At 38.0% G+C, this 18,278-nt stretch overlaps 1 protein-coding gene across 1 annotated transcript in view; it reads right to left on the reverse strand.

The window, feature by feature from the left end:
* Positions 1-201: 201 nt before the first annotated feature.
* Positions 202-18,278, reverse strand: part of LOC140529259 (mitochondrial amidoxime-reducing component 1-like) — a 65,347-nt gene continuing 47,270 nt past the window's right edge. The window contains exon 7 of the mRNA XM_072647790.1: positions 202-1,602. Within this exon, the coding sequence (XP_072503891.1) occupies positions 1,410-1,602 (193 nt within the window). The 3' untranslated portion in view covers positions 202-1,409. The remainder of the gene's footprint in view (positions 1,603-18,278) is intronic.

Consider the following 18,278-nt stretch of genomic DNA (forward strand, 5'->3'; position numbering starts at 1 on the left):
TAGTTTCCTCATTTTTGAAATGAAGGTGTTGGATTAAATAATCTTGATCATCCCTTCCAGCTCTGACACATCTCATAACTGTAACAGGAAAACCATATTGCATTGTCATGAAGCACTTCCCATGGATCTTGGACCAAGTTAAGGTCAACTTAAATTGACCTTGGACCAACTGTAGGTACAAATATAATAAATAAGGAGCCCTTAATCAATAAGCTACTTATATTTAACAACTTAAAATCCATTGCAGAAAGAGCAGTTCCATTTGGAAGAGAGATGTTAAAAATATTGCAGTTGGAAAGTCTAATAATAATCACTCACAAATCAGATTGTAAACCTTTCCTTTAACTTCAAGTCTAGTATCCATCTTTGTATTTAAACCATAGCCACATCCAAGATCATACCCACTGCAGAGTCATGGCACCAGAACAATCTAATTTGATCCAAAACTTCAGAATTCGGCTCCTTTGAAATGCAAGGTTCTAAGGTTTTAAGAAAAAAAAAGCTTAGTGGCTCCAGGTGTGGAGAACCTGTGACCTCAAGGCCAAATGTGACCCTTTTGGTCCTCAATTACTGCCCTTTGACTGAATTCAAACTTCACATTCTATGAAGTTTGGATTCAGACAAAGGACTGCACATGAGGACCTAGTAGCCTGTGAAATTTGGATTCAGTCAAAGGGCTACATGAGGACCTAAAGGGCCACATGTGGCCTCAAGGCCACAGGTTCCCCACCTCTGATTCTAGTCCCTGCCCTCAAGGAACTTATGTTCTACCAGACTAATTGCCCTTCTTTTTGTGGGGAGAATAGGGAATGCGAAAAGATGAGAGATGGTTGGGGATTAAGTATCATATTGATCTTTAAAAACTCAGTAGCTTTCCTAGCCACTAACTGATCCAATTCACCAAAAAAGACAAGGCAGAAAAATTGTCATATTGACACTTTGCTCTAGATAGAGTGCAGGAGAAATGTCAAGCTCTTTATGGTTGTCAGGGTGGACAACCTTCTGCTTCATAGCTCTCTCTCTCCCTACAGTTATTATGCTCAACTCATTAATCTAAGAGCTTTAGCTAATTCAGATTTATCCAATCAAAATAGCTCTGAGAGCCCATTGAAAAGCCTGCCTGCCCCCTTCCTGAATCTGCTATTTTCACTAAGTCTCAGTAATGTGGTCTTAACATGATACAATTGGTTCTCACAGGATCAACAAGCAGACTTGAAATACATATGCAGCATTTTGCTCTTTTGTATAGTTTCAGGAAAAGAAATAAATGATACCTAATTAAAGATCAATTAAATGGCTGCAAAACCATGACTTCTCCTATACTGATGAGCCTGATGGGGGAGGGGGAAAGGAAATGAATATATGGGTGTAACCCAATCCCCAAAGACCATTGGTATGGAACTCTCTCTTCATTGGTGGAAATCAGTGATCCAACCCTGTGTAAGGAGTGGGACAGAGCTGGAGAGAACAGGAGAGAAGGGAGGTCCAGTTTCTTCAGTTTTTTTTATGATTTTGTTTTTTAGTTTCTTCAGTTTTTTCAGGTTCTTCTGGCTTCCAGCTTCTGGAGAGAAGATGCACAATGTCAGACTGTCTTCAGTCCTCCTGCAGGGAGAAAGAATCGGGAAGAAGGTAACATGAGAGGAGCTGGTAGTCTCTATCATGTCTCTATCCACAACTTGCTAGACTAGAAGCTTTAGAGAATTTCCCCCTTGGATGAAATCTGGGATTCTCAGTTGAGCTGGATTATCTTGCTCCCAAGAGAAAGAACTCATTTACTCTGTGTATTGTCTGGTATATATTCTCATATGTATACTTTCTCTATTTTCAGTTTTGTTATAAACTTAGATAAATAGATTTCTTTGCTATTTGCTACGTATGTGTTCATTATGGAACTTGTATTTGATGGGAAGTGAGCCACGTATTTGTTATAAAGCTTGAGTACTCTCTTTGCTTATTAAGAAATAGCAATCAGGAATTTAGCTTGAACAGGAAAATCACATCCCCTAGACTAACAACATATAAGAGAGCTGATAAATAAAATTCTAGCCCAGGATCCCCTCTCTTTGAGGATAGTAGGATGGTCAGCCTCGGACTCTAACTTCCTACTTTCCCTCTTGGACGGAATTAAGAAGAGTGTATTTAGGAAGGCAGGAAGAGATGCTAAAGGTATGTATTCTTGCCTCCTTCTAAGCCACATCAACATAACCACATTACATGGGCATATTCTGAACATAGAAGTTTCTTTTTTTAAGATAAAGTTCAGTTGTTTCTTGAGATTGAGCTAAGTAGGGTAAGAAATATAAAATAAAGAGTGGAGCCAAAATGGTGGGGTAAAGGCAGGGACTCACTTGAGCTCTCCTAAATTCCCCTCCAAACAACTTCAAAATAGCATCTCAAAATGAATTCTGGAATGGCAGAACCAACAGAAGGTTGGGATGAAACAATTTTCCAGCCCTAGACAACTTAGAAGGTCAGCAAGAAAAACCTTTTTCACTGAGGTGAGAGTGAAGCATAGTATAGCCCAGGCAGCATCCAAGAAAGTCAACAGCAGGCCTTGGGGGAGGGAGGTTTGCATCTTCAGTGACTTCCAGAGCTCTCAGTTCACAGGCAGTGAGAGAGTCAGACTACTGGTCAGAAGGAGATTACAGGGGTTTCTTTGCTGGCACTGGGTGTAGGACTCTGCTGTATTGTCCACACATGGTTTAGAGTCACAGTCCCAGGGCAAGGAGGAAGCAACCTCAGGGAAGCAGGGATGTTGGTCACAGTTCTAGGGTAGAACTTGTGGTCATTCACAGATCAGAGCACAGACCAGGAGAGCAATGACCACACCACTCCTTAGATAATACCACATCAGAAGAACTATAAACTTACAGGCCCCCACAACTAGCTCTGAAAACAGTAACCTAAAAAACCAAAAACTTGGGATAGGGTTCCCACAACCCCAGGAATAGAGCCCAAGTTTAACATAAAGTTAAAAGTCAAGAAATAAGCTGGGGAAATGAGCAAACAACAATAAAAAATGAACCAGATCATAGAAAATTACTATGGTGACCAGGAATATCAAAACATAAACCCAGAAGACAATAAAATGAAAAACAGCTACATGCAAAGAAAGCCTTAAAGAAAAATGTGAATTGGTCACAGACTCAAAAAGAATTCCTGGAAGAGTTCCCCCCCCCCCCCCCCCCCCGCTCTCCCCTCAAAAAATGCAAAAATCAGATAAGTGAGGTAGAGGGAAAATTTTGAAAAGAAATGAGTGATGCTAGAAAGTTATGGAAAGAGAATCAATAGCTTGGTAAGAGAGGCACAAAAATTCACTGAAGAGGATTAAAAAGTACGATTGGTCAATTGGAAAAAAAGAGGTACAAAAGCTCACTGAAAACAATAAATCCTTAAAAATTAGTATTGTGCAAGTGGAAAATAGTGACTCCATGAGACATCAAGAAACAAGACACAAAATCAAAAGAATAAAAATATAGAAGAAAATATGAACTATCTCACTAGAGAAACAACTGACCTGGAAAATAGATAGATAAGAGATAATTTAAGACTGTTGGGACCACCTGAAAGGCATAATCAAGAAAAGAGCTTAGATATCATCTTTAAAGAAAGTACCACAGAGAGCTGTCCTTGAGTAGAATAATTTAAGACTGTTGGGACCACCTGAAAGGCATAATCAAGAAAAGAGCTTAGATATCATCTTTAAAGAAAGTACCACAGAGAGCTGTCCTTGAGTAGAATAGAAGAAAATATGCCATTAGTAATCATAAATATGAATGAGATGAACTCACCTGTGGTATGGAATTAGATAGTAGGGTGGATTTAAAGACCAAAATCTGACAATATGTTGTTCATAAGAAACCCACTTGATGTAGGGAGACACACATAGGAGGAAATTCTTATGCTTTAGCTGAAGTTAAAAAAAAAAAGCAGAGGTAGTAATCATGATCTCAGACAAAGCAAAAACAAAAATAGATTCATTTAAAAGAGATAAGCAGGGAGACTACATTTCGCTAAAAAAAAAAAAGTACCCTAGAAAATGAAGAAATATTAATACTAACAATCTATGCACCAAATGGCATAGCATCCAAATTCTTAAAGAATAAGTTAAGTGAATTATAAGAAGGAATAAATAGCATAACTATACTAGTGGGGGACCTCAACTTCCTCTCTCAGAACCAGATAAATTTAACCAAAAAATAAACAAGAAAAAAATTAAAGAAGTTAATAGAATTTTAGAAAAGTTAGCCATAATAGACTTCTGGAAAAAACTGAATGGAAATAGAAAAGAATATATTTTTTTCTTACTGGTACATGATACCTACACAAAAATTGACCATGTATTAGGGTATAAAACCTCACAACCAAATATAGAAAAGCAGAAATGTTAAATGCATTCTTTTCAGGTCACAATGCAATAAAACTTACGTTCAATAAAGGGCCATGGAAAGATAGATTAAAAAATAATTGGTAACTAAATAATCTAGCTTTAAAAAATGAGTGGGTCAAAGAATGGAAACAATCAGTAGTTTCCTTAAAGAGAATGACAACAATGAGAAATATCAAAACTTGTGGGATAAAGCAATACTTAGAGGAAAGTTTATCTCAAATGCTTACATCAAAAAAATAGAGAAAGAACAGATCAATGAATTGGACATGTAACTAAAAAAAACTAGGAAAAATTTTAAATCTCCAATTAAACACTGAATTGGAAATCCTGAAAATCAGAGGAGATGTTACTAAAATTGAAAATAAGAAAACCATTGAACTAATAAGTAAAACTAGGAGCTGGTTTTATGAAAAAAACAAATAGGTCAACCACTAGCTAATTTGATTTTTAAAAAGGAAATGAAAGGGGTGAACTCACCACCAATGAATATGAAATTAATGCAATTGTTAGGAACTATTTTGCCCAATTATATGCCAACAAATCTAACAGTCTAAGTTAGATGGATGAATATTTACAAAAATATAAATTGCCCAGATTAACAGAAGAGGAAATATAATATTTAAATAACAGTTAGAATAAGAAATTGAACAAGCCATAACTGAGGTCCCTGAGAAAAAAAATCACCAGGACCAGATGGATTCACAAGTGAATTCTACCAAACATTTAAAGAACAAGTAATTCCAATTTGATGTAAATAGTTGGAAAAATAGGCAAAGAAGGAGTCTTACTGAATTCTTTTTGTAACATAAATATAGTGCTGATATCTAAGCCAGGAAGAGTAAAAGTAGAGTAAGAAAACTATAGGCCAATTTCCCTAATGAATATTTATGTAAAAATTTTAAATAAAATAACTAACCAGGAGATTGGATTAATATATCACAAAGATCATACACTATGAGCAGGTGGGATTTATATCAGGAATTCAGAGTTAGTTCAATATTAGGAAAACTATTAACTTAATTGACCATACTGATAACAAAAACAACAGAAGTCATATGATTATCTCAATAGATACAGAAAATTTTTTGACAAAAAAACAACAATCTGTCCCATCACAAAAAGAGACAACACTAGAGAGGCAATGAGGAAACAAAAGTTATCCCTTTTTGCAGATGATATGATGGTATACTTAGAGAATCCTAGAGAATCAATTTAAAAAGTAGTTGAAATGATTAATAACTTTATCAAAATTGCAGACAAAAAAAGAAGAAAAATAAACTTTTTAAAAGTATACTTTGATATACGCATTCAGACTCTATCAGTTTTTGTTTCCTCATTGTCTATTCTAATTCCCTTAATTTCTTTTTCTTCTTTTATTACTATAGCTAGCATTTCTATTTAATATATTTTAATATATTTTGTATATATATATTTAATATAGATTGAATTATAATGGCATCTTGCTTCACCCTGATCTTAATGGGAAAGCATCTAGGTTATCTACATTACAGATAATTCTTCCTAGGTGATTTTAGATAGATATTGTTTATCATTTTAAGTAAAGCTCCATTTATTTCTGTGCTTTCTATTTTGCTGATAGTTTTCCTAATGTTGAACCATGGTAAAAACTTAGTTGCATAGCTGTAATACTTAGGTAGAATATAAATATATAATCTTGTTACAATGTGAATATAGGTTATACCCTAAATTGAGGTCTTAAAAAAACCCCACATATACATCATTAAGTTGAACTGCCTCATTTCAAAGATGAGGGAACTGATAATGATCTATAAACACCTAGATGTAGATGTGTAGATGAATGGAAGGAAAAAACAGAAAGGAGAGGGAGGAAGGAAGGGAGGGAGGAAGACAGAAAGAGAGAGAAAGGAAGGAAGGAAGGGAGGATGGGAGAAAGAGAGAAAGGGAGAGAGAGAGAAAGAGAGAGAGAGAAAGAGAGAAAGAGAGAAAGAGAGAGAGAAAGAGAGAAAGAGAGAAAGAAAGAAAGAAAGAAAGAAAGAAAGAAAGAAAGAAAGAAAGAAAGAAAGAAAGAAAGAAAGAAAGAAAGAAAGAAAGAAAGAAGGAAAGAAGGAAAGAAGGAAAGAAAGGAGGAAGGAAAGGAGGAAGGAAGGGAGGAAGGAAGGGAGGGAGGAAGACAGAAAGAGAAAGAAAGAGAGAGAAAGGAAGGAAGGAAGGGAGGATGGGAGAAAGAGAGAAAGGGAGAGAGAGAGAAAGAGAGAGAGAGAAAGAGAGAGAGAAAGAGAGAAAGAGAGAGAGAAAGAGAGAAAGAGAGAAAGAGAGAAAGAGAGAAAGAAAGAAAGAAAGAAAGAAAGAAAGAAAGAAAGAAAGAAAGAAAGAAAGAAAGAAAGAAAGAAAGAAAGAAAGAAAGAAAGAAAGAAGGAAAGAAAGAAAGAAGGAAAGAAAGAAAGAAAGAAGGAAAGAAAGAAAGGAGGAAGGAAAGGAGGAAGGAAGGGAGGAAGGAAGGGAGAAAGGGAGAGATGGAGGGATGGAGAGAGGGAAAAAGAGAGGGTAAAGATCATCTTATTAGTTGCATTAATTGGGATGTTGGATACCTCTGATATATACAATCCACAATATTAAATAGAAGCCATACTCAGATTTTATACATCAGGTTTGTGGACAAAGGGATGGAGTTCTCACTCTGGAACTTCCTTCAATTCCTATGACCTTTTTACCCTGAAACGTTCCTCTGCTCCTGGGGATGCCTTGGCCCATTGGAAACAATCTTTATTTTGAGGAAGGGCCCCAAATCACAAGGAACAGTGATTGTCTTTTTATACCTTCAGCACTTAGCACAGAGCCTGGCACATAGTAAACACTTAATAAATGCTTATTGGCTGGTTGGAGTTGAGGAAAGGTTGGCACATATTTTAACCAATGTGATATATTCTGAGATAGGCAGCCTAAATACTAGAAATAGAGGGGGAAATGCTGTCAGAAATCTTAGGAACTGAGGTTCAGAAATACCAAGGCACAGCTTAGCCTATCTGTCTGGAAGTAACCCTAACTACTAAACTTTGGCCTACCTTAAATAAGACCAAACTGGAGCCGTCATGGATTTTAAGTGAAAATAATTCTAGCATATACAAGTATCAAGGAGTGAGCAGGAATGGAGAATGGACAAGATAGGGGAAAAGAGTGATCCTGGAGAGAAGTCCCTGGAGTGAAGTCATACCTCATTAGTTTCATTCTTATAATCTGAACATTACCTTTCCCTCTGTTCCCTCCATGCTTCCTTCTTCTTTCTAAATCTTTTATTTCTGTTCTCTAGGATCCCAAAAGTTTCAAAGAAGAGTCCACTAAAACATAAAATTGTAGTTTCTCATGTTCTTGCCAGAGTCCAAGATGCCCTAGTGCAAACCAACCTGTATGTCAGAATTTCAATTTGAAACTTAACCTGAAAATGACAGAGTTAGGTGCCAGGAGATCTCCTAAACGCCATATGCTAGAGAAATTATTGTCTGGTAGACCCAAGATGGGGAATGATAATATATATTTTTTTTGGACAGGGACAAAGTGAGAATTTGTTTTCCTTGAGTATCCATATTTGATATAAAGGATTTGCTTTTTTTTTTCTCCAGCTGGTACAGAGGGGCAGGTGTGTGTGTAAGAGAGAGAGACAGAGACAGAGACAGACAGAGACAGAGAGACACAGAGAAAATATAGATACTTGTTAATTTTTTAAAAAGTAAAATAAAAGTTAAACACAGAGAAATTATTGACTGGTGGTCCATCTGATTTTCTGCACTTTGGGGATTTTGAAACCTGAGTGCAACAAGGGTTTGAGGTCCTAAAAATTGCCTGGGCTGCCATGTGGGAGTCATCTGGATCCAGAGCAGGAACTTGGGGTTTGAGAGGGGACAAAACATTCATAGCTTCAGAATAAGACTTCAGGTAGTTGGAAAGAGAAGAAGGTTTCCAGACGTAACCCCTATCTGTCACACAAAACAAAAAGGCAGTAAAAGAGGAAGCAAGTCCAAGTTTTGTTTATCATTATTATTTTTTTCTCACCCATTTCCTCTCTTGGTCCTCCAACAACTGGTATCCCCCTCTATCTCTGGTTTCCCAGCTGCTATCTCATTAATAACCTCCCACATCAGCATTCTCTCACCAGTTGCTACAGCTCCTCCCTCTCTCCCCCCACACCCCTCATCAACTCCTTCCTCCAGCCATCTTGTCTCTCTCCTTTGCAATGGTACTCTATTTACCAAACAGGATTTCCGCAAATGATAACTACGAGAAGTCCTAGTGACTTGGCAGGGGCCTCTCTCCCCTAGGTCCTGCTTGGAGTCAGCTTGTACAGAAGAAAGATTTCCAACCTCTTCCCCTTTTCCTTCCCCTTGTCCCCTCTCCCACTCAAACCATTTCAGAGTGGGATTTATCGCAGAAGTCTTCACTTACATGGATAAATTGAGTGATTTATTCTACACTCATCCATCTCTCTCCCAAAAGGCTGGTGCTATTTACAATTTTAAGTTTGGGAGAAAGTGATGTCTTGGAGCTCTGGCTATGAGTAAATGCCAGAAGGAAGAGACAAGGAACCAATATCCCAGAGGACAAGAACAGCCCACATTTGGGTAAATTTGCAGAGTTGGGGGAAGAAATTCACAACTTCCTGGTAAGCAGTGTGGAAAAGGACCACCAGAGACCATGAAGTTGATCCTCCTGCCTCCTAGCAAGACCACCTTCGAAAAAACCTTCAAGACCTCCCTTGGTAACTCATTTTCATTCAGTAACAGCCCTTGTCCACAGTACCCCTGCCTCATGTCTGAACTACTGGCTCCTCAATTTCATAAGCACACAATTTAATTGTATGTTCCTAAGAAACTAGAGACCAGAATTTCGTGGTAATGACTTAAATTTTTCTCCATCAAAAAAAAAAAAAAACAAGCCCTTGAGAGGCCTCCTTCACCATGATCTGGAGGTCTATTTTTCTGCAAAACTGTCAGGATCTAACTCCTAAAAGCCACATAAACCATGACTGATTCTGGGGGAAGTGTTATCTCACTGAGGAACATCATCTTTGGAAGAATGCCAAGTTCAGAGGAAAAGTGAAATGAGATAAACAAGATGTAGTCATTGTGGGGAGAAAGGAGCTAAAAGAGGCAAGGCCCTAGGGACAGGCTGCTAAGGCCTCAGGAAAAAAAATTTTTTCTTGGCAATATTTTTCTTTTTTATAAAAGAAATGGGGGGTGGGGATCCCAAAGCTTTTCTGGGAAGTCTTCTACCCATTTCAATTCTTCTCACTTCCTCCCCAGGCTGAGGGAACATTTTGATCAAAATCGTGTAATTTACTTTCAATAACCTGTAGGATACTGCAAATCCTGAAGACCTTTTAAAATCTCTTCTCTCTTCATCGAATGCATAATATAGAACTCACTTTAGGATGGAAAAACTGAGGCTCACTGTGGCCAAGCAAATGTAGCTTCTACAAAATGCTTATCTGATCTTCTCTCACTCCACAAGAACATTACAGGATGACTCCAGAGGATAACATCCAGGTATCTAATTAGTACCTTTTAACTGAGGAATGAAACAGCAGTGACCTGAAACTCTAGAAATATGGCCTGCTAGAAATATTCTCACTCTATTCTGTGGAAATTGTCTGACCCTATTACAAGGTCAGTGGGAATTGGAGGTTAGGTAGGATGGAAAGCAGAAGACCATATACATTCAAGTCTTCTCTGTTCAGGACCCCCCTTCTCTACATGCCCATAAATTGCTACTGACTTGGCAATGGGGGTCAGTAGCTTCCTTACTCAAAGGCTGCCTTAGTAGAGACATAAACACAACCATAAGGAATAATTTCTGAACAAGGTTGTCAAACACTGACAGAGATCATCAAGGGAGGTCATGAAATCTCATTCTTGGGAAGTCTTTAAAAAGAAGACAGGAGCTCCCCCATTTGGAGTGGTTCGAGTAAGGGATAGGTTGAAGGCAAAGGAATGGATTCATTGACTAAATTCTCTTGAAGTCTCTGGGTCTATTTATGACTTTCTTCCCTTCAAATTTCAATCCTCAAGTGACTCTACAAGCTGCAGGAATTAGGCATGGGATCATAGACTGAGAACTGGAAGGTACCTTAGAGGTCACTGAATCTGATGCTTAATGTACAAGTGAGGAAATTGAGGTATAGAGAGGTCAAGCAATTTCCCTTATGTCACCCAGAGAGTGTCAGTGCTGCTTCTTAATCCTAGGGCCTCTGATTCCAGATCCAACATGTTTTCCATTGTGCCACACTTGCTAAGCCTTCATTTAACTCTAACAGCAGTCTAACAGTGAGTTATTATGACCCTCTCCAACTTCCTACTGTCAGTACTTTTCCACTCCTGTACAAGGGCACTGCCAAAGACTGCATATGGAACACCTTAATTCCATGATGGTAAATCACTTGAAAAGAACAAAACACAGAGCTAGCCACTTATTTTCTCTTTATGTTTGGAGAAAAGCAAATTCAGTACAAAGCAGGCTTCAAAAATGTAAAAGGTTCCCAGAAATTTCATGCCATGATGCCCCAAGTTGGGGGAAAAAATGTACCATTTCAAATGTTTATCCCAACATCTGATTTAATATTATACAGTTTCCCTTAGTCACAAACCAGAACAAATACTTAAAGATTTATGACATCCTTCCATTCAGGGACTTAAGTAATCATAGTTAATAATGCAACCATTCCACAGCCCAAGGAAGAAACCTTATAATTCTTCAGGACCTAAGATTCCTGAGAGGCAGGTTATTTTCAAAGAGGATTTAAAGTTTTAAACCTCTCAATGAGCCTTGAAATGCCTTTTTTCCAGTTCACATAAAGTGCTTTCCCTCAGAAACATAGGACTAGAAGGTTGATATAGATACAAATCTGGTGGCCAGCATTCCCAAGTTCTGATCTGTCTTTAAAAAAAAATTTATCATATGTATTCATTCATCCAACAAACATTTGTAAAGTGGTTACCCTGCTGAAAGTACAATGCTGGGCACTATGAGGGATACAAATACAAATAAAACATGGTCCCTTGGCCTTATAGAGCTTGCTATCTGGTAGAGATGACATCTGTACTCAATACTTCATGAAAAACTAATGATTTTCTTTGCTTATAATCATGTATTTCCTAACAAGAGAGTGGAGGTGGGGAGGAGGGGGTAGACAATAGGTCAATGGGAGTCTCATCCTTTAATGATGTATAGCGTTGTATACCCAGCTAGAGGTGATGTAAGCTTGCTTCTATGTGGTGAAGAGAAGTCCTCTGAGTCAAAACTAAGCATGCAAATGAACATCTTATGGGAGAGGGACAACTTGAGTTTCTCCAGACTGCTTTCCAAATGTTCTGTAAGCCTTTAGGGAGTGGGACCTTGGGTTCCCCACCTCTTTGAATTTTTGCTTTCCTGTTTTTTAAAAGGACTAGTAGAGATGGCTACAAACTTGCAGGATTTGAAAGGTGAGAGGAGCAAAGGTTTAGTAATAGAAGTCCATGCCAGAGACTAGGCCAAATCAGACCAGAAGTGACCTACAACTGAGCAATAGATCAACCCCACAACCAAGATGCCAAGTCCTACAAGAGGAAATAACTCTTACCTTGGCTATGACACTGTATTTACAACTTGGGGCAGTGAATGCCTTGTAGCAACTGCTTTCAGGATGAGCCCACTCTCCTCTAAGCAATATAAGGAGAGTGTGTCCCTGGTTCTGGGAAGGTGGTATATTTGTAACTTCTGTTCATAATATATTCCTTTGTAAAAGGTAATTGATGTTCATTGGTTAAATTATACATAAAGGGTTGGTAACTGGGAAAATCAATGACATACAGGAAACACTAATTATAACTGGCAATTGACATTGGGGAGAACACTTTGGAATGGGGTCTTGAGCCAATAGTGTTAGCAAAGAATCCCATAAGCACTCTGAGGTAACCCAAATGCCCTGAAGTAGGAATATGGCTTTACTCTAGAAATCCAGCCTGCTATCACACAAAGTATAAAGCTTTAATTCTTGAACTATGTTCTTTGTCCCTCCTCTAAAGGGAATGTTCATCAAAATAAAAGTATGAGATTTGACTTGGTTGAGCCACCATTTGCCACTTATTATTCACAATGGTTAGTAAACTCTCCAAAAGACAAAGTTTTCCCTTGTTGGGTTCCAAATCTAAATTCATATCTCATAGATTTGAAAGGGCCATTAGTGATCTTACCCAATACTATCAGTTTACAAATGAAGAACCTGACACCCATAGAGGTCAAATGACTTATGATGCATCACATATAGCTCCTAAGAGGCAGAACTAGGATTTGTTTAGAATTTGTCTTTTGACTTCCAATCCAATATAGTTTTAACTACATTAAACTGTCTTCCACACTTTTTCCTCCCTTTCTAACCCAATATTATCTGAGGTGCTTATAGAAAAAGATTCAAGTTTGCCGACAATAATACTGTGCCCCAACCCTAGTTGACAATGATTAACTTGGTGACATGAAGGTCTTTGTGTGAAAACGTGGGTAGATCAGTAGTCACATTGGGAATATCGAAAAGCAGGCTAAATGGGAAATCAGAATACCTAGGTTTGTATTCTGCCTCTTGCATTTAGAGTGTGTGCAAGTAACTAGCAAGTCATTAGCTAGTGTGGGTCAGCCAGTACAGTGCCTGGCGCATAAAAGACATATAGCAAATGCTTAAGATCAGAGAAGTTAGAAGGGACCTTAGAGGAATTCTGCTCCTACAACTGCATTTTACAGAGGAACAAACTGAGGTACATAGAAGTTAAATGATTTCCCCAAGGTCATGCAAGTAAAATGTGGCAGCTCTGAGATAGGAATCCATGTCCTCTGGCTCCAAATCTAGCACTCCTTCTACCATAAAATGCTGTCAATCTGCTGACTTATTAAGCCTCAGTTTCCTCATCTGTGAAATACCTACCACACTGGGTCATTATCAGGGGAGTAGTTGGTAAACAAGTATCACATAAATAGGAGACATCATAGCAAAGAAGGCTAGGTTTGGAATCAGGAAGACCTGGGTTCAAGTCCTGCCTGGACACGTACTTACTTTGTGATCATGGGACCAACTCAGTCAACCTCTCACTGCCCCAGGTAACTTTCCAGTACTAAATTCTAGTTGAGTTGCCAATCTGAATCAGAGGGAAGTTCCACAGTGGAAGTTCTCCACACAGACCAATTAAATTAATTGCATGTCTCTACGAAAATAAAATAAATTTGATATGAATTGTTATTATCAGTGCAAACCCATTAGCACTGAAAACCATGTGCCCTCAGGATGGGGGATAATTAGGGCCATCTTCCCATATGCAGGCTACCATTTCCTCTTTCAATCTTTTCTTCACACACTAAAGAAAGCATTAAAAATGAATGTGGAACATCTTCAACCAAATAAGAATCAATAAAAATCTCCATAAGACTCTTCTCAAGGAACAGAGTCAAGTTTTTCAGAAAGGAAGCTAGAGAGTGGAATCAGACCCTAAATTAAGCTTCTTCCATCCACTGATTCTTTGCCAGTGCATTTGTTTCCCAAAGTTTGTAGTTTTCACTGTTTATGCCACTGCTGCTTCTCACAAAACTTAGAATCAAGGAGGCCATGGCGACTAATGTCTCTAATACTAATCCCACTCATGACAAGGTCATCTAAGTCATAGCTCTGAGCCACAAGGATTCCCCTGCTTCAACAAAAGTGCCAGAATTCCCAGGACAGGGAAATTAGATCTTTCTTGTCCCTCAAGAAGATGGGAATCTATAACTTCAACCCCAACGCCATCCCCAAAGATAACCACAACATGGCTCTTTCCTTCTTCCTTCCTTTCTTGTTTATCTTTCTTTTCCAATGATCACTTTTGTTTTAGAAATGGCAGAGGGGACAATGATGGGACTGGCCAGTAAGGGCATAGTCCTTAGGAGTGTGCAGAATATACTGTCTAATGTATATCCACATGATGGTTGGCGGGGCCATTTCTGGAAGTGTGTGATAATGCTTAACAAAAGAACCTATCAACTTGCCTCAGTTTGAGATTCGTTTTTACTTGTCATTGCTATATTTTCTCAGTAAATACTCCTTTATAAAAGCTAATTGGTCACTAATGATATTGAGGAGATATCAACTGCTCAGAATTATATTGGGAGCTAATCACTGGTTAGATGATATTGATAAGCTAAATGTCATTAGTTTGATATTAGTGGGAACATGCCAGATAGGGGCTCATGAAAAACCACATTGGAGAAAACTCCACAACTATATAGAGGGAAAGTGTGGAAGGATTAACCTCTCTCTTGATTAACGACAGCAGAGTTGGGAGAGTAGGCCCAGAGCTTATTATATGTGCTAAAGTTTCATTGATTTTCTTTTAAATAAAATTTTATTGATAAATTTTGGTTTTATCACTTTCATTTTGAAATAATCTCTCTTCCCTCCCCTTGCTAGAGAACCACACCTTGTAAGAAACAGATAAAAGAGAGAAAGGCACTCCAGAAAAAAACACTCAACACATTAACTGAACCTCTCAATGTACGCATTATTCTACAGTCACAGTCCCTCAGTCACTGCAAAGAAGAAAAGTATGTTTTTTTCAGGGCCATGTATGGTCATTAAAATTACATGTCAGTATTTTTCCTTTTTTTCCTCTCTTCCCATTTATATTGTGATATCCATTATGTATATTGTTTTCCTGATTCTGTTTACCTTATTTTATACCAGTTCATGTAAGTCTTCACATACTTCTCTATATTCTTCATATTAATAAGGCTTTTTAAAGGTTTATATAACTCAAATAAATGTTGCTTAAGTTTATCATTTTGCCAGAATCTCTATTAACAATAGTGCATGAAGAAAAGTATGCCATCATAAATTAGGATACAATTAAATTCAACTCAACATTTGTTAAGTACCTACAAGGTACCAAACACTGTTCTGGGTACTGGGGATACAAAGCCAAAGTCCAAATAGTTCCTATCCTAGAGGAATTTATACTCTACTGGGAGCAGGGGTAATAACATCTAAACAGATTAGTAAACACAAGATAATTTCAGAACAGAAAGATACATCATTCATTCCCCCCCCCAAAAAAAATGTACAAATGTTCAAAAAGTCTTAAACAACAATTTTCCCTGAGACATTCCTAACTATTTGACTCAAAACCAAAAGGACAGCGGAGTCATTTTTCTCAGCCTTTCAATAAAAAGCACACAACATTTCTCAGTTCTACAAAAAGCTCTGAGCATATTACCCAGGATGTCAACTGATTTAAAATATCATCTTGCATTTGTCTTGGCCACATTAATGAGATCTGTTTTACCAATACATTTATATTTATTATGACTCAGGGCAGATTATAGTTGTTAAAGTTTGTCCTCGGGACAAGAAAACACTGCTTTGTCATTAATACATTTTGTAATATAAACCATGATGTCAGGTCAATGTAAAGGGTAAAAACTTTCCTAAAGTATGCACACATCATTTTTTAAAGCAATTGAGCCTAATGGAATAACAAAGGTCATCATAACAAACCATTACAGCTTTGGTCTTGGCAACTCTGACCAAGAAGAACCTCCAAGAAGTGGTCATCATTTCTCCCATGTTATGGCATCCAGACGACAGGCATGGCTTGCAAATGAGTCATATGGACTCAGGAGCGCAGTAGCGATGGGAAGGCTGGACGATCAACCATCGGATTGTTTACTGAGAGCTTTCCCGGCTGATGTTAACCAGAGCTGCTAGAAAAGAAGAGCACTCCAGCTGTCCCGGGCTCACAGACTAACAAGCTTACTTAATTGCTAGGTCAGTAATCTGGAACGCCCCCAGCCCCATCCAATTAGACCTACTCTATCTCAAGCTTTATCAGGTGTAAAAATATTCATCAGAAATGACATTGACAATGATTCTTTGGCACTCACCTTTGGTCTTTCACTTAAAACAACAATTTTTCGAGGAAAGGAGAAGGTGGGAATTGGGGAAATTGACTTGGAAGCTTGTCAAAACCTGAAATTATTCATGCCAATGCAAGAACTGGGATGGAAGAAGTAAGGGAGGAATGAAGGGGAAAGACTAAGCACTGTTTGATTTTCATTTGAGATAAAGAAATGAATGACAGGCCCAGAGATGTTGTGAAGACAAATGAATATTGGCTATGGAAGACAAAAGATAGGAATACTTCACACTCATAAAAATGTGGGATATTGGATAAAAATATCTTTCCCTTCAAAAGGGTGAAGGCAAAAGAAGTTGAAGACCTATCTATTTATTGAGAAACTCACCCCTCGTTGAGACAGACCAGTGAACTTTCCAAAAGAAGCTGTCCCAAAGGCAGGTCCCCAACCTTGGTTTCAATAGAACAAATCAGTGGCTGAGTTTGGCAGAACATCCAAAATTCTTGGCATTCCAGTGTCTGCGGCTCTAACCACTTAGTCCACTCACAGGTTCACCATCTAGAATGATGAAATAAAATCCTATAATCCTAAAAGATGTATTGTTGCTGTTCAGTCATTTTTTCCAATTATGTCTGACTCTTCATGACCCCATTTGGGGTTTTCTTGACAAAGATACTGGAGTGGTTTACCATTTTATCTTCTTGCTCGTTTTACAGATGAGGAAACTGAGGCAAACAAGGTTAAGTGATTTGCCTAGGGTCACATAGCTAGTAATTGTCTGAAGTCAGATTTGAACTCAGAGAGATGAGTCTTCCTGACTCCAGACCCAGCACTCTATTCACTTTGCTGCCTAGCTACCCTGAAAGATGTACATCTTTTATCACATTATTCTTAAAGGAACCTACATTGCTGGGCCAAATTTCTACCTTCATTCTACCCTAGGTAGGTGTCTCATCTCATTTAGGTCATTACTTGGGAAAAGCTTCAGCATCACATCATGAGGTGCATATCTGGTGCTAAGGTACTGTTTTCAGTACTCTGAGTTTACAATGAAAAGATGTTTATAAAATCATAGTAGAAGGGGAAGATAACTTTTATATAGAACTTTAAAGTATTCAAAGGAAATTATGTGCTGTATCTCATTTGACCCTTGAGAAATATCCTGTGAGATAATTCGTATCTAGTACCCATTTTAAAGTTGGGAAGACTGAGGTTTAGAGAGATGAGATACCTAGGTGGTGCAGACTACTTAAATCTCCCTCAGCTTCAGCTTTCCCATATGTAAAATGGGGATATCTTACAGGGTTATTGTGAGGATTAAATGAGATAATTCATGTAAAAGCATTCCTTAAAGCAATGTGTAAATGCTAGCTGTACATATTAAGTAACTTGCCACACAACTTATAAGTGTCCTTATAAGAGGTGGAATTCAAACCCGTGTCTCTACTGATTCTGAATCCAGGGTTATTTCTGCTTCATTTGTGTTGACATCTCCCCCACTGGATTGTAAGCTCCTTCAAGGCAGGGACTGTCTCTTGCCTCTTTTTGTATCCCCAGAACTTAGCACAATTCATGGCACATGGTAGGCATTTAATAAATATTGATTGATTGACTGAACTCTGCTTAATCAAGAACAGTTTTATGGAAAGGACAAGTTTGAAAGAGAATTTCGTGAACTGCATGAACCTAGAGGCCTGAAAAAGTGAGCATACTTCCATGGTCAGTTGTTTAGATATTGATAGAATCTTAGTCATTTAATATCAAATCACCCAATCTGAATGGCTATCCAATGTTCATCTAAATTAAGTATTTCCTAAAACATGTGCCAAAAGAGACTTTTTCATGTATTATTTCTAGGCAAAGTTTTAGCTAGGAGTGGGAAAGAGTAAGGAAAAGACATGGAATAATGACCTTCATCTATCACTAGTGTGAGTCAGAGGACCTTGGTTGAAATCTTTGCTCTGCTACCTATTGCCTAGGTAAGTTTTTTAACCTCTTTGGGATTCAGTTT

This window comes from Notamacropus eugenii, chromosome 2 (genome assembly GCF_028372415.1).
Source record: "Notamacropus eugenii isolate mMacEug1 chromosome 2, mMacEug1.pri_v2, whole genome shotgun sequence".
NCBI lineage: Eukaryota > Metazoa > Chordata > Mammalia > Diprotodontia > Macropodidae > Notamacropus > Notamacropus eugenii.